General features: G+C 47.0%; 1 protein-coding gene across 2 annotated transcripts in view; it reads right to left on the bottom strand.

Moving 5' to 3' along the window:
* Positions 1–17,398, bottom strand: part of fgd (faciogenital dysplasia) — a 42,839-nt gene that overhangs the window by 14,290 nt on the left and 11,151 nt on the right. The window contains exons 1-4 of one of the 2 annotated variants that reach the window (XM_077003106.1): positions 15,131–15,167; positions 3,624–3,779; positions 1,520–1,700; positions 26–599 (exon numbers count right to left, since the gene is read on the bottom strand). In XM_077003106.1, the coding sequence (XP_076859221.1) occupies positions 26–599; positions 1,520–1,700; positions 3,624–3,779; positions 15,131–15,152 (933 nt within the window). In that variant the 5' untranslated portion in view covers positions 15,153–15,167. Of the gene's footprint in view, positions 1–25; positions 600–1,519; positions 1,701–3,623; positions 3,780–15,130; positions 15,168–17,398 lie in introns of those variants that run through there. The other variant, XM_077003105.1, reaches the window with a different exon arrangement.

The following is a 17,398-nucleotide window of genomic DNA, read 5'->3' as shown; positions in this document are numbered from 1 at the left end:
GGACACGGGCCGTCTGTGGTCCTACCTTGCCTTCCAGACAGTCTGGCTCCTCGCTGCTCCCATCGTCCAGGTCGCTGTCCTCGTCCTGCGTCGAGTCCCGCTTATTGCCGGAGGTGACGCAGGACGCGCTCTCCGTCTCCGTGGCGACACTGTCGTGCCTCTCCTCTTCCTCGATGGGGACCTCGTTGGAGAACGCTTCCACGTCGCCTCCGCAGGAGGGGCTATCGATCCCGCTGTCTCGATTGGGCGCCTTCCCACTGCCTTCGGAAGCCCCGCCCACCAAGCTGCCGGCATCCGACTCCGTGTTGCTGGGGTTGTGGTCCAGGCCGCTCTGGTTGCTGTCCGAGTCCCTGCTATGCCGGTCCAGTTTGTCCTGGCTGTCCCTGTCCTTTGTGCAGTTTATTCGCAAACAGTCAAGTGAGGGTAAATCCACGACCCCTGACCTGTCAGAGGGATGGAGCGCAAGATCGTCCGTGGGGTAGGACTTCCCAGAATGCCCTGGATCGCTGAGCCGAGCTGGCTCTGGCTCGGGGGGCGGAGCCTCCATGCTCCTGCTGGGCCAGAGGGGATTCCTAGGGTGGACTCCCAGAATCGGGACCCTGAGAGGCAACCAATACATAAACATAAACAAACCAGCACATGGACATAAACAAACCAATCAACTGACAACGAACAAGGATGTACTGTAGTTTTAGAGCCTTTAGAGGCTTTACAACATAAAATCATGAAGCCAAAATGGCCATCTGTAGCTTCTACATTTTCCTCTTTGCACATCCTGTGAATGTTGTTTTCCAATCCAAACATGACACAGTATCCTTAAATATATATAATGTCTTTATAATGTCAGTTGTTGGTCTGTATATCATGACACATTAATAACTCAGAAACCTACAAGGTTTACCATCTTCTACAAGACAAGGAACATCTGCATACAAATAAAAATTATCCACAATGAAAACACACACACACACACACACACAATAATCAAATCACATTCAAGATTAAATAATAAGAATCCACAGATTGTAATCAACACACATCATATATGCACAGACATACATCACATATGCACACACATATCAATGTGTATTTATTAGTGCTGTCAATTCCAGGTGCCGCGATTAAGTCCTCACCAGGATTTTGCTCAAGCTTGCTAGATTTTCTAATTAGCAATCCAGGTAAAATTAGTGGAATCAACACAATCCAGGAAGCCTGAGCAAAATCCTGGTGAAGACTTAATCGCGGCACCTGGAATTGACAGCACTAGTATTTATATTGTACTTTCCACAACACCAGTCACAAAGCAGCTTAACAAATGTTTGTGTCCAGATCCTTAATGAGCAAGGCAGGCAGTGGCCACCTCAAGACTCGAGAACCCCCCCCCCCCCCCCCCCCCCCTTGCTTGTATACACATACACACGCGTACACACACACGCAATAAAACACACACACACACAAAAACAAACAAACAAAAACACACACACACACACACACACACACAAGAACAATTTGTGCTTACCTGGCGTTCTCGAACTTCTCGATGAGGTTGCCCACGCTCTGGGTCGGGTGCGAGTGCGTATGCGGGGCGAGCGCTCTGGGTTTGGGCGGCGGGGTGGGGAGAGGGCGGCGGGGCACCGGCGGGATCGGCGCTGGCCGCTTGTCCTGGCCCAGAGCCTGCAGGTGCGGAGGCTTAGGGGGCACTGGGCAACGCACCCAGCCAGGGGAAAAGAGGAAGAGACAGAGAGGGCGTCAGAGGAGTCCTGGCACCACGGCGACGGTGACGGCATTCCTCACGTTCCTCCGCATGTTCTCAGGGGACGCGGTCTCCATGTCGCCCGGGACAGGCGCGCGGGCACGCGACCAGAAACGCTGCGGAACGAGGCCGGATGGACACGCGGGACGAACGCACGGGACGAGAGGCAGATGAGAGTGCGGAATAGAAAAGTGACGGGTGCACGCTCGACCGAGACTCTGGCTGATTTCCGGCTTTGTGATCAGGAAGTTGAAAACCATTCATCTGCTGTTGCACAACTGTACTGTCACACACACACAGACAAAAGAGTAGAGACACTTCATCTACAATGCGGTCTGTGCATGAAGCCCAAACGTGCAAATCTCATCAAATTTGTGCAGGTCTGATATTTTCCAGTAGCCGGTCCAGGTGCATGTGTGGGTGCTGGTCTGAAGCAGAGGTGTCCAGGTGGAGCTCTGGTACCAGAAGACAGATGAGGACCACGTCCCCGTGCTGCAAAGTGACCACTTCCTTCCTCTTACCCAGTCCTTCTCTAAACGGAGTGACAGAACAGCTGTGGGGCGGGACAAGCAACCATTCTCGCTCAATTTCTGCTCACTGCCAGTGGATGTTGTATGTAAACCTGTGTGTTAATTATTCATAAGACAGAGAAGTGTTTCAGGAAACAAGATTCTTCGCATATCGCACTTTGGGTTGTTCCTGTGTTCATAACATATACAACTGTATAATTAGAGCAAATATAGCTATTTGAAAATGTTTTTGATGCTTCTTGCAGAGTGTCGACTACCAGACTATTTTTATATCAATGTCATCTGACATTTTGCACTTGGCACATATGCTTTTTTATTTCAATATCCTCCAAAAGTCAGAACAAATATATCAAAAGCATCGTCAAAGCACGAGAACCGCACGGGCCGACACGCACAACGAGCCTCGCCTTTACTGATACACGCACAAACCGAGAATACCGTATGGAACATCGTGTTCTGCGTCAGAAATATCACAGAGAAATGTTCGGTTTAGTGAACCCAGCGCTCTTACAGAACGTCGGGTTATGCCGAGAAAAGATGAGTTCATTGACTTGGAGGACTTTTGCTTAAATGTGCATATCATACTTTATTATATTATAGGGAAAGAACTCGTGGAGGAGCTTTTTAAAGAGCCATTTTGGGATTAAAGTCTGCTCTGGCTTCAAAACGAGGCTCAGGATCCTGCTTCACCTTTTAAATACAATCGTATAATCACGATTGAATACAGTTATGACCCATAAAATTGAAAGGAAAAGAAGCAACAACAGCAAAAAAAAAAAAAAAAAGATAACAACCTTTGGTCAAGGCGTGATGACGGCTCAGTGCAGAGTCCGTCGCCCGGCACTTCCTCGTGTAGCTGAGGGCGTCTGCTGTGCCCCGGGCGACAACATGGCACCGCGTTCAGGTGCTTTAACTTCTCTTTAAATGGTGCACTTTGTGAGTTTCCAGGTATTATGGTCTGAATGCCCTGGTATTCTTTCCTCATGCACGGCTTACGCTGTCTGCCTAAGACCGAACATGCTTTGTTTTTCTGACAGGAAAAGCATGCTTGGCTTCAGACAGTCAGCTTGCTTCTACCACTCCGATACACTCTCTGTAGAGGATGTTACACACTGCAGCTGAAGAGATTTTGACAGTGTGACAGGAGTCACTGTGGATGTGATACAAATAACCCAGTAAATATTTTTTTACTTCAACAATGACATGCTTAATGACTTCATAAACCAATAAATTGATCTTGGACTGCATACAAATGAAGGCAGATGTGTCATTTCACAGCTCTGAACGAATAATGAATGTTGTGTGGGGTGAGCAGGATGACTGAGGAATGCGTTCGTTACCTTGAGGTTTCTGTGAGGTTGGCTTCCTGGGAGAGGGCTGGGGGTTGGACTTCCCAAGAGTGTGGGTGTGGCATGGTCTGGGAGGAGGCGGGGTTTTTCTTTTCAGCACCAAGTCCACAGATCTATAGGAATACTGTAGGACTGAGGGGGAGAGGTCTAGAAACACACGATAAAAAAGAAAGAAAGAAACATAATGAGAACGCAGAACCCACACACACACACACACACACACACACACACACAGACTCGCTCCCCCTCTTGTTCAAATATTTGAAACTTGAGGAGAGGCTCGACCTTCAGCAAGACACCTATTCACCAGAAATACCTCTCTGGCAGTGCTAGCGACGGCACCTATTGATCGGCCGATCAATATCAGGCTTCCAAAGGTGCAGAAACAAGGACGTTTACAATGAACCGGCAGGCCGAGTGTCTCAGTAGCCAAATCATCCTAAACTGGTCCTTTCAAACCCTCCACACTCTCTGCCCTCTCTGTCAGAACCATTATCGGATCGGAAACTCCTTTCATGTGGAGGCTACAGATCTTTCCGCTGCCAGACACGGCTGGTCTTCTGCAGAACTCCATCTCCATTCCAATCACAGGACCCCTGTGTCACTCTAATCACAGTCAGCCAGCAGTGTTTCTGCTGTCTGAAACTGACCAGTGGTGACCAGTGTTTGGTTAACAGAGCAGACGATGCCAGAGAAAGTGTGCGAGGCCCCAGATAAAGTACACACTCAGAACAGCGTACCCGATCGGCCAGTGGCTGTAAGTGCAAAGTATTTTTTTAAAGAAAGTGGATAGTGAGGGTTCTCTTGTATTTGCAGGAGAGAGAGTGTGTGAGTGAGTGTGTGTTCTGTCTGTTTAAAGCCTTCTTACCTACAGTATTTATCTTTGTGAAGTTAAAATGTGTTTTATGCATTACGGAAGGGAGAAGTGTTCTGTTCGACGATGCTGCAAAACACACAGCCAGTTTTAAGCCTTTAGGAAGCAAATGGGACACATCCACCCCCACCCCCCCCCCCCGTCCACACCCGCACCCTCACCCACGTGTAAACCCACACCTACTCCCTCACCCAAACCCACACCCTCACCCTCACACACCTCCATACCCACACCCTCACCCTCAACCACACCCAAACCCTCACCCACACCCTCACCCACACCCTCAGCATGACGGTCCAGACATCCTGGGGTGGCACGGTGCTCTAGGCCAGTGTTGCACCAGCTTTCCTCTTTTCCGCTTCATGAATCCCGTTTCGCTTCCCGCCCCAGTGACACTCTAAAATTGCCCCAGAATTCCCACCAGTCCTTCCATGGTGGCAGCAGTGGAAAATTCTCCAATTTTCCAGAGTGTCATTCCGAAAGCAAGCACAAATCCCATGGGAAAACGTGAAGGATCCTAGATCGGATCTGCCACAGGGCAAATTCATCGTAATTCAAATGAGAAAGACCTTAAAAATGAAAGCAATTTTACATCTTTGGGTTTCATCTAGAACAAAACCTGTTCTCCATAGAGTGAGTTAACAGTGTTGCGTTTTTAAAAGGTACAAAACAACTCACCCTGTTCATCATAATCAGGCATTCCTTGGGCAATACAATGTAAACACAGCATCTGTTACCCCACTGTTACTGTCTGTGTTACTATTCAACAAACTTCTACTATAAAGTCTAATACTTTAGTAAGTATTTTCTCTGTAGTTATTAAATGCTAGTGTTAATTTATTTGGAAAATGAAACCTTCTGAGTCAATAAAAAAATAAACTAAGCTTCTATCTGAAACGGACACTTCAGAATTACTATTTAAAATCATCTGACTCTGTCAATTAACCTTATCATATAGTGTTAAATGCTGGACTGGGCTATACAATATTACCCTTTTCACAATATAAAATTCAAAGCTAATCATCAAAATATAAAGAAAACTATTTGCAAGACTAGTTGTCCATATACAGTGTCCATATACAGTATTATACAGTCTTTTTAGGTATGAGCAAATAAGCATATGATCAATCTAATGACATTTGCTAATGAATAAATACAGTAGCCCTGTGATCAATAAGAGTCCAGCTATTAAACCTAAACTAGGTGACCAGGCTGTCTGAAGGACAGTGAGTCGTAGAGTGAAAGAGCTGTTTCTCACCATTAAGTGCTGCATTGTCTTCGATCGTTTCCTTCTATGTGTAATCTTCTCTATTTCCAGACCAGTTCAATTTCACCCTTCTAAACACTCCCTCCAAACCCCGTCCGTGTGCGCTTGTGTCTGAGCAAGGACAAGCTCCGCTCTTCCAGGCCCCTCCTACTTCAACCTGCTGTTTCACGCACGCGTGTGGTCACACACACACACACACACACACACACACACACACACACACACACACACACAGGCACGTATGCACACGCAGATACACATTTAATACGCACACACGCACACACACACACACACACACACGTAGACAGACACAGAAACACCACCTCCCTCCTCCCCCAATACACCGGTTGCCAGGTAAGTGTAAAAACACCTGTGTTGTGAGACTGCACCTGCTGTTAAACACTTGGGAACAGCACCTGCCAAACCTGCTCTACACACAGATGTGAGCTTGTGTCCGAGTGACAGCAAAGTAAACGGAAACAAGTACTGAAAACAGCACTTAAAAGGATCAGAACAGCCACCAGCAAGGAAAACAGGAAATCAATGATAATCCGAAGAGCTCTAAATCCATTATAAGTTAATTAGAAAGGCATAACACTGAGCTCAAGCCCTTCTTTAAGAAGCAAATTGATTATTACTGTTTTACATGTTATCTTGTGCTCAAATTGGTCCAAAGGCACATGAGCTCATCAGGGTCTACAACCTAAAGATCTGAAGGGAGTTTTGATTCGCATCAGTAAACCCATCTGTCATCTGTCTGAGTTTAGCAAACACGTCTGGACCTGGTACGGTTTTACCATGTACGTAAGCTGAGCACGTCTGCTTGATTTGGTGACAGTCACGTGATTTGGTAAGAAGTCACATGACGGGCACAGGCGGGCACCATGACTCTGAGATTTGCTAGGGGAACAGGTGCTCCACCTCTTCAAATTCGGTCGCCATGCCACTCTCCGACCAACCACAGTAGTTGCCTAGTAACCGAGGTTACACGCTCCAACAACGTTTTTTGTTTTTGTTCCAACTCAACTGGTATTGCTCGTGAGGTGTTAGCCGATTAGCCGTGTTTAGGTTAGGGAAACGTGAAAAAGTGAGAAACACGATAACCCCAAAGCTGGGAAGTCTACGGTCCAGCCGACACAACGGTTAGGAAAATTTGTTCAGGTACTGGTAGATTTGTGACTTTACTTGCAGTAGGTAGGGCCCAAAACAGCCTGGTATTAGCCTGACAATACATGACCAACAGGGGCATTAATTTCGACCAGACCCCCCAGCCCCCATCCAGACATCCACTCCCTCAACTTCTGTTCCACATATTACCATTTATTCATTTCCCATTTGAAGGGAAACATTAGTAAACTAAAGGGTTTCTGAATATTTGTACAATCTATCTAGCTGATTAGCAATAAACACCATAAAAACCCCAAAAATGCCGAAAACCTCAAAGTGCTAGATGTCATGAGGACACTTAATGGTGTCCTAAATGCCATGCGTCTGATCTATTTGCTAATCTCAAATAAAAAGCATATACTGTGTTGAAATACAAGAGTGTCCTGAGTAGATTTCTGGGTGAATTAAAGTAGTACCAGTGTGATCTGTTTGGGATTAACAGTATGGAGTGTTTAACTGTAAAGGTATGTTTGTGGAGTCCGTGGAACGATCAAAATGTTCCAGGTGTCACGCAGAGTTACACCTTTCAAAATGGAAAACAAAGCACCTGACTTACCTTACAGCATTCCGACGGCGTGTCTCGGATGTGAATAGTGGAACCAAGCCTGCAGCTATTTTATTTGTCTTGTCATTCATTCAGTTCATACCGAAAAGCAGTCCTGGTGACTACCTACCTCACTGCAGTGAAACTGGTGGTGGTGTTGAGGGGGTTTTATGCATTTGTGTGTGGAGGGGGGGGATTGGGGTTTAGGTCTTCCTAGCATAAGCAGTTAAGTGGTAAAAAAACACGACTCTGTTGCTCCATTCTTGGGGTGGCCTCATTCTGACACCACAAGGTAGACAAATCAATTAGAGAGAGTGAGAGAGTGAGAGTGTGAGAGAATGAGAGTGAGAGAGTGAGAGAGTGAGAGTGTGAGAGAATGAGAGTGAGAGTGAGAGAGTGAGAGTGTGAGAGAATGAGAGAGTGAGAGAGTGAGAGTGTGAGAATGAGAGTGAGAGTGAGAGAGTGAGAGAGTGAGAGTGTGAGAGAATGAGAGTGAGAGTGGATGGATGAATGAATTACAGACTGACAGAAGACAACCTGAGAGGAATTTATGGAGCGAATAACAGATGAAGGAAGAGAACGTTCTCATCTTTGTCCTCCTCTGACACAAAAACTTCTCCAAAACGAGCATTCTGACCTCGATCTCGTCTCGCGTGCGCATGCGTGCGTGGACGCAGACACACGCGCGCAGGCACACGCGCGCAGGCACCAGCCACGTTGATCATGATCCCACAAGCATCAGCTCGTGTAGGTCTGGTGGGAGAGGAGACCTACAAGCGATTAATTCCATTTTGAAAACCAGGTCGCGTGAAGCAGCAGCTACCGCAGACGCACAGTGAGAAATTAGAAACCAACAGCCCGAGAGCCAAAGCCAGGGAGATGGTGATGAACGTTTGACGTGCAAGTTTGTCGGCGTGTTTTTCGAGGAGAAGATGCCCCACACACACACACACACACACACACACAGAGCGCTACCTTATGTAGGCCAGAGGCACATGTGGTCTCTTCCCCTCCCTTCAATAGTCTATATATGCCGGTCCATAAATAACCAGTTCAGTGTGTGCACGTGTGATGGTAAGAGAAACAGATAGGTGCAAACAAGCAACTCTGAAGACCAAGTCCCACATCCACTGAACTGTGTGTACTCACCTTCAGGCAGGAATAAAGCGGTGAACTGAATCTGATTGTGACATCGTCACTGTGGCAACGTAAACAACCATGCGGCACTTGGTTTTAAAGTCACGCCCTTGGTGTTACTTGCTTAGCGTGAACCCGTTGCAGTGTTTCGCAGTGAGCCGTCAATGGGACGCTGCCTTCCACACAGCGCCGACTCCATCGACTCCGCACACAAAGGTTTGGTGCTTCGGTGCGGGTTTGCTTCTTATTGGCTTATCTCGGAGGAATGCAGGCACGGCTCGAGAGTGCACGACATCTGAACTCTCGCATTGACGTAGCTGGAGGAACCAAACAGGAAGAACCCACTTCTGCATACATTCATGCGTCGCTCACAAGACGCCGCTGAAACACCTCAGCCATCGTCATCGTCATTAGGGTTTGCTTTTGAGCACACCGGCACGCCTTAGTGCAAACTGAGGGTAAAAAGAGTCTGCAAGGTGATTACTCCCGACACAAACACACCCAGACAGCAACTCGGGCATGGAAACACACGTAGACATGCACAGACCTACTACGTAACCCACTTAACTGCAAAATGCAGGAAGCACCTTTAATTATCGCCTGCAAAGTGGCCTGGGCAGGTTTTTGCACTGATCCGTTTAGTGTGTGCAAGTGTGCACGCGAGTGTGCAGGGGCACGGGACGCGCGTGCGTGTGCGTGCTCTTCGAAACGCGGACTAACGTAGTCGCTAACGTCACAAAGAGAAACAACAAGAGTTGTGAGGGAGAGGAGCGAAATAAGCAAGACTGGTAAAAGACGAGGTAACGAGGGGAAGGAGGAGTGGCTGCAGACCATTATCTCCACAGGGAGGAGAGATGGTGGAGAAGAAGCAGTCAGTGGGACGCACAATACGCCATCCCATAATTACCTCAGCACAGCCAGTGACAAGTATCTCCGGGCAACATATACCAACATGTGTGTGTGTGTGTGTGTGTGTGTGTGTGTGTGTGTGTTCATGCCTGTGCATTTGGACAAGGACTCGCAAAAGACTCGGTGTATCCTGCTGGCATCGAAAACACATCAGCTGACAGACATGGCCATTTACACACACCCACACTCACACACCTGACCTAGAATGTCTCTGGACATTTGAAATCGGAAACGGGTCAGCAGAGAGGAGACGAGGGTTGTACCGTCGCTTCCTAACGGTCTTGCCCAAAAAAGTGTGTCCTCTGACCCTTTTTGACGCAGTGTGAGTGTGTACGCGTTTGTGTCTGTGTGTGTGTGCAGGTGTGTAAGCGAGCACATGTCCTGAGGTGTGTCCTGAGTACGCCTCAGTGATGAAAGTCTTACTTGTCTACAGGGATCCAAACTAAGTGAACAGAACACTTGTACAGAACACTCACTCTCTCTCTCTCACACACACACACACACACACACACACCTACACTCACACACACATACACCTACACACTTACACACACACACACCTACACACACACACACCTACATACACACTACACACACTCACTCACTCTCACACACAGTCACCTACACACACACCTACAAACACACCTACACACACTCTCACACACCAACAAACACTCTCTCACACCTACACACACTCTCTCACACCCACACACACACGTGAGATGGTTAATCTTTTCTTCTGGTCTTAACTGCCCTTAAGGATTAAATTCAGGTCACAGTAATTAAGACACCAAAAGTCATCAGGACCACAACACAAAATGTCCGCCTCACATCTGCTCCGGCTCCACAAATGTCCATTTGGAACGTTGACTCTGCCCAGAGAAATTCCCCCTATGCTGCATGATTCAGAGCAGAAAGGGCAGTTTGATCATGAGTAAGTCTGGAAAAAGCAGGCAGGGCCAGGCAATGATAAATAATTATGCTGGTATGCCAGTATGCTAGGCCTGCTGAAATACACTGCTTCAGTCATGCTGCAGTCACATTACATCAAACAATCGCAATGGCTATACATAAATATACAAAATATATATGATTTGGGTTACAAATGTAATTGAAATATGTGTGAAACAAAGAATTATTTAAAACATCTGTAAATAAGTTTAGACATGCCAACTTAAGTTTATTTCTGGCATATAGAGCAAAACATGTAGGCTAAAATACACAGACACACGTACCCGCGTACGAACACTCAGGTACGCACACGTCTCTAAACTGAGCATTTAGACTAGAGTACTAGAGAGACAAACACAAATGTTCTTTGAATTGAGCTCATATCAGTGTTTTATGGCTTTGGGTTTCTGTATGGACCTTAAATGGCTGCCTGTTCTCCTCAGTCCAGCGGTTGAGCAGAGTGTCACACAGGGTCAGGAGATCAGGCTTTATCTACAGCAGCCGATATCTTAACACATCAGGGTAATGATCTACGAATACACTCCCCCAAAGAAACCTAATCGAGCAAGCTACACACGCACACACACCTGTTTCACTTCAGGGCTTGGGAGTAATGGGGATCTGAAACAGTAAGTATGGATTTCAGCATTAGAGATACTTAAAAGCCCTCCTAAGAGAAGAGATGCTGTGGGCAAGAGTGCTTAGGAATGTGTCTGTGTAACAGACCAAAGGCTTTAAGGGTTTCTTGTCCGTGTGTGTGAAATAACTGCTAAAAAAAAAAGCTAAGGGCTCTCTGCAGGAGCGCACACTACAATGATAAACACACACGCTCCAGCACGCGCTGTAAATGAAGTTTCACTTTGAAGTTCTCCTTTATTACAGTTCATCGCTTTACTACAGGACAGATGCTGTAATCCATCCTAATACCTGTGTGTGTGTGTGTGTGTGTGTGTGTGTGTGGAGCTTGTCCACTAGGTTTCTGAAGTCTCACAAGCTTTCTGACTGACTGATCCAAACTCTGTCTCTCTCTCTCTGCCTTTCTCTGACACACATTCTCTCTCTCTCTCCCTCACACACACACACACACACACACACACACACACACACACACACACACACACACACACACACACACACACACACACACGCAAGCACACACAGCCATGACAGGTTTTGGTATTTGAGAGAATGTTCAGACCAAATAGGAAAAGGACTGTTGTTACCATGACAACCGACCTTAAGGCAAGAACTTCTCACAGGCTCTGCGGTAACCTTTATTAACAACCTTCCAACCCCACCACACGGTTCTTTAGACCTTCTCAGAGTCCTTCACAGTGTTTATTAACAACCTTCTAACCTCACCACACGGTTCTTTAGTTCCAAAAAAAAAAAAAACTAAAACAGATCGGTTTATTTTATTTACTTTGTCTTAAAAGTACCAAGTGAAGTGGAAATAAAAATGTCTCTAAGTGTTCTGGTGAAAAGCAGTCAACGCACGCAATAGCCCAAACAGGCCATAAATTATAAAAAATCAAGAGGTGCACGACCTCGCGACGCGACACAGCGCGCATGGGCGGAGCCACGGCGATTACGTAATTTTTGACTCGCGGACTCTCGCGACAGTCGCGAGGCGTCAAGTATAAACCTAGCTATGATGTAATAAAGGCGAACTGTTCAGTCAGACAGCTATTTGTTGTGAAACGAAATAGTTACAATTTCAAGCATTTTCAAGTATAATTTAACATGTCGGCACCAACATTCTGAAAATGTTCTTAGTTTCCTGTGGTACCCGAAGGGTCTCCCATACCACACAGGGTTGCCAACTTTTGACGTTCGCTTGGAGTGAGATTTTAACCTGGAGCCGGTGGCGAGTGTATTTTGTTGAGCGGGGGGGGGGGGGGGGGGTGGGCGAACGAAAGTTGTTGAGAGGGGGGGGGGGAACGTAAAATGGACACAGATTCAGTGTTATATAGCCGGTGGATGACGCCAGAGCTAGCGAACTAGTAACGTATTGAATCATATATGTGGATCTGAGGTAAATAAACTGGATATTTTTTTTCCGGCGTGAGATATCGGAAGTGTGGCGTGAGAGCGTGTGAAAACGGTCAAATGCGTGTGTCTCACGCTCAATGCGTGAGAGTTGGCAACCCTGTACCACATATAATTAGCCTACACGCTAATAACACAAGAACACCAAAACACCAACAAACAAACGCAACAGTTCCACTGTGATTAGTTTTAAAAATGCCAAAAGTTTCGTATGGAAGTATCCTGCGTTTGAGTCCGACAACCAACAACGCAAATCCATTTTGCAAACTGTGTCTGGAAAACATGTCACTAAAAGAAAGAAACGCCACAAATTTAGCTAGCTTATGTACCTCAAAGACAGACCTCCAGAGCTGTATAAGCAGTTAAAGTGAGAGGGTTTTGTCAAAATGTTCATAACCTGAAACGTCGCCGTTATTGTTTGTGACCTGTGACTGCTCGTTATGCACGCAATGTTCACACACGGCTAACTTGCTAATAACTTGCTAATAACTGCTAATAACCAGCGATGTAGTTTTAAAATGTTATTTAAAAAGCTACATGAACCGAGTTTACTCTGCATCCCTGCTCATAATATTATTAGTCTATTAATATCAGATTATGTACAGCAACTCTATTTTGTGAATTAAAATAATAATACAATAATTTCTACTTAGCACCAGAGTATTTGCTGCGTCTAGCAACCAAAGCACTTTTTTGCTGACAAAAAACTTTAAAGCCTTTGTTATATCATAGTATTGAACAGGGGCGATTTTAGGATCTGGTCTTTAGGGGTGCCCAGCCCCCAGTGCTCACAGAGGCACAATACCAAAGTATTGCGCAGGTGCAGAGCAAGGTTTTTGCATAATATAATATTTTTAAAATGTGTTGAGCCAGGGGGTGCTGAGCAACTTCACGGTGGTGCTCTAGCACCACTAAAAATACCCTAGCCTCGCCCCTGGTATTGAAATTAGTATCAAAAATCATATCGTGGAATTTTACTGGTATTGGTAACGACTAATACATTTCTGGTATCGTGACATCCCCAACACCTACATATATGCCCCCTTTTCTAAGAAAGCGATACGAGATGAGGAGTTGACCTTTTCCTGTCCAGTCAGTTCTCCACACCCAAGCACAGGTATCCTCTGTTCCCAAATAGTGCTCCAGTTTAAAATAAACTAGAACTGCTCTAGTTTGCAAAAGAAGAAATCAACAGTACCACATTGGAAGCCAATGTATAATCATGGATCAGAAAAATAAAACGTGCAAGTAAATAAATGAATAAATAATAAATCCAACACCCTTCTAACATCACTACAGAATAAATCAGCTCCTTTCTGGATGTCAGAGTTCCATCATCTTTATTAAACAACTCATTCTGATACTACTGCTACTATTACTACTACCACCACCACTACTACTATTAAAACTGCTCCTGCTACTACAACTATTACTGCTACTGCTAGTACTACTCCTGCTACTACTATTACTACTACTGCTACTACTATTACTGCTACTACTATTACTATTACTACTGCTACTACGATTGCAAACACACACACACACACACATGCACGCATACACGCAAATGCACACATGCACACCCATCAGTTGAATACAGAGACAGGGGATCTTTTTCTTATTTTACATACGTGCAAGCCTGTTGCTGCCACACACTCAGGAACACACAGCATTTGACCACATGCAGAAACTGGTAGTCACACGCACATTAACACAAACAACTGCTCACACACACTTCCATGCCAACGATCACCATAAAATAAAAGTATGGTGGCAGGTACTCACCAGCTAAGCTCTCTGTGCCATCTGTAACTGTTTCTTTTATACTTCTTTTCTCTGCTCTTGCTCTGTAGCAAACCCCCACGTGCTCCCGCTCTCCCTCACACACACACACACACACACACTCAACCCGGGTTCAGTCCATAAAATGGATCCGTGAAGTAATGACCAAAAGCAGAGCCAGTCGAGTGGCTTGACGCTCTTTCACACAAACACACTATCTCTCCAACACACACACACACACACACACACTGATGCACAGTCTCTAGCAACCACTTGCTGACTCTTCACTCTCACTGGTCATCACTCCCCTCCTCTCTCTCCCCCCTCTCTCTCTCCCTCCCTCTCTCTCTCCCCCTTCTGCATGCTGACACTATTCCTGTCCTCCCCTCTTCCCTCCGCCCTCTCCTCCCCCTCCCCCTAACACACAATCGCTTGGTCCCGCCCCCAAAACTTGCTCCCCCCGTACAGGCTTTCAGCAGTGTGCCCCCCCCTCCACGTCACCCCACCCCCATCTACCCGCAATAATGCCACTGAGGTGTCTCCATAGCAACTAATGACAGTGGGGGAGAGGAGTGTGAGAGGGGGGTGTGGGGAGAGGAAGACGAGGAGATGAGAATAATGAGGGAGAGAACCTGACAGACACACTAAGGACAACAGGAATGCTTTTATCAGACATGACGCTCCTGCTAATCTTCCTTCTTGGAAAAAAAGTGGGCACAAATTCCTTTTATTCTGCATCATCTTGAGCTTTGACTTACACTTGTGTGTGTGTGTGTGTGTGTGTGTGTGTGTGTTTGCCGTCAGACCGGAAAACCCACAACAGCTGACGTGACGCTGCATGTAAGCTACTTAGGGTCTCCTTCACTACCACATCCAATTGTTCCTGCTTTCTTCTCCTCCTTTCGTGTCTCTTCATCCCTCCCTCCCTCCCTCCAGCAGGACAGGAGAGTGATGGACAGGCGATGGCGATGTCGCCGTTTTCCCCACGTGCACTCTCGCACAGATGAATCGGTTTCGATCACCGTGGAAACGCTGGGAGCCAAGGAGAACCCTGGACATTTTTAAACAGGATTTAGTTATGGGGGAGAGGGGAGGAGAGAGGAGGAGAGAGGAGAGGAGAGGAGAGAGGAGGAGAGGAGAGGAGAGGGGAGGAGAGGAGAGGGGAGGAGAGGAGAGGGGAGGAGAGAGGAGGAGAGGAGAGGAGGAGAGAGGAGGAGAGGAGAGGAGGAGAGAGGAGGAGAGGAGAGGAGAGTGGAGGAGAGGAGGAGAGGGGAGGAGAGGAGAGGAGAGGAGAGGAGAGGGGAGGGGAGGAGAGGAGAGGAGGAGAGAGGAGGAGAGAGGAGAGGAGAGGAGAGGAGAGGAGAGGAGGAGAGAGGAGGAGAGGAGAGGAGGAGAGAGGAGGAGAGAGGAGGAGAGAGGAGGAGAGAGGAGAGGAGAGGAGAGGAGAGGAGGAGAGAGGAGGAGAGAGGAGGAGAGGGGGAGGGAGAGGAGAGGGGGAGGAGAGGAGAGGAGAGGAGAGGGGGGAGGAGAGAGGAGGAGAGGAGAGGAGAGGAGAGAGGAGGAGAGGAGAGGAGAGAGGAGAGGAGAAGAGAGGAGAGGGGAGGGAGGAGAGGAGAGAGGAGAGGAGAAGAGAGGAGAGGGGAGGAAGAGGAGAGGAGAGGGGAGGAGAGGAGAGGAGGAGAGGAGAGGAGAAAGTAAGGGAAGTATGTTGGGGATAGCTTGACAAAGTGAAACTGGGAACTGGTTAACTGGTTAAAAAGAGAGGAAGTGAAATTTCAGCTGATCCTGTGTGTACGGTGTATATGGTGGGTGTGAGATTTGTGTTCATGTGAGTTGATGTATGTCCAGATTAAATATTCGCATGTCCCTGCGTGCACGCTTATGGCGGTGACAATGTCGATGTGCACACAAGCCCATGCGTTTGCCTTTGAAGGATGAGTGTATAACTGTGTGAACATGAGGCCCAACTCAAGTCTTACAGCGCTACGATGTAGAGAAATGGCCAGACATCGTGAAAAATGGAAACGTCTATATAAAAGTACTGAAATACTGCAGTTCATGAGCTCGTCAGGATGACCTTTACAACAGGATCTCAACGTGAACAAATCTACCCATGATTATGAATCAAAAAGGGCTGATGTGCACAGCTGGTTGGTTGGGTTCCATGTGTGTGGCTGGTGGGGGGGGGGGGGGGGGGAGGGGTCTGGATGGATTACACATTATGCTGTCATTTCACAGAAGTGGGCGGGGCCATGATTATGTTTATTCCATGGTGAATGTTTGTAGCTTTGTATCCACCCACCAGGGTCACAGTGTATCATTTGTCTGATTATACTTTTTCCTCTCTCTCTCTCTCTCTGTGTGTGTGTGTGTGTGTGTGTGTGTGTGTGTGTGTAACTCCTCATAAATCACAACATCTTATCCTAAGATGGAAGACAGTCCTACCTCAAATGAATCATCCTGATATCTACAACCCAACTGTGTACGTGTGAACGTTGTGTGTGTGTGAGTGTGTGTGTGTGCGCGCGTGTCTGTTCAGAGGGAGAAGGGTTATTAGGAGCAGTGATATGGGGACAGAAGGTTCGTCCGCCTTCGGTCCGATTACGAAGTCTTGGAGTTCGGTCAGCGTGCGGTGGAATGTTGGCAGGGTTTCCATGACAACGACCCAGTGTCCTCCTTCCTGGACCATCCGGCCACTCTGAGCCAAGACAAACACACCAGGACACAGTGCCATGGCAACGCCTCATTTATTCATTGTTTAATTAGGTTCATTGGGTGTAGGTATTTCATCTGTTTTGGGTATGGGGGTGTGTGTGGTGTGTCTATATGCTCTACTGCACTCCCAGTGACGGAAGGTCAACGATGTCTCAACCACACTCTTCCTCTGCTCTGACCTTGATTTAGTCTTGTCAAAACATCTGTCATAACGCACCACACATGCACTTGGTGGTTGGAGCAAACGTGATCATAGACTTGCACAACATGTCTGATCTTATAACCGCGCCGACATTCCTGCCTCCCGCCAGCTAACCGGGGGAACAATTCATCACCCTTTATTTGTTTATTAGGTTTGAATAAACGTAACC

This window comes from Brachyhypopomus gauderio, chromosome 4 (assembly GCF_052324685.1).
Source record: "Brachyhypopomus gauderio isolate BG-103 chromosome 4, BGAUD_0.2, whole genome shotgun sequence".
NCBI classification, from domain to species: domain Eukaryota; kingdom Metazoa; phylum Chordata; class Actinopteri; order Gymnotiformes; family Hypopomidae; genus Brachyhypopomus; species Brachyhypopomus gauderio.
The sequence above is the reverse complement of the archived record's forward strand: the minus strand, read 5'-3'. Positions and strand labels throughout refer to the sequence as shown.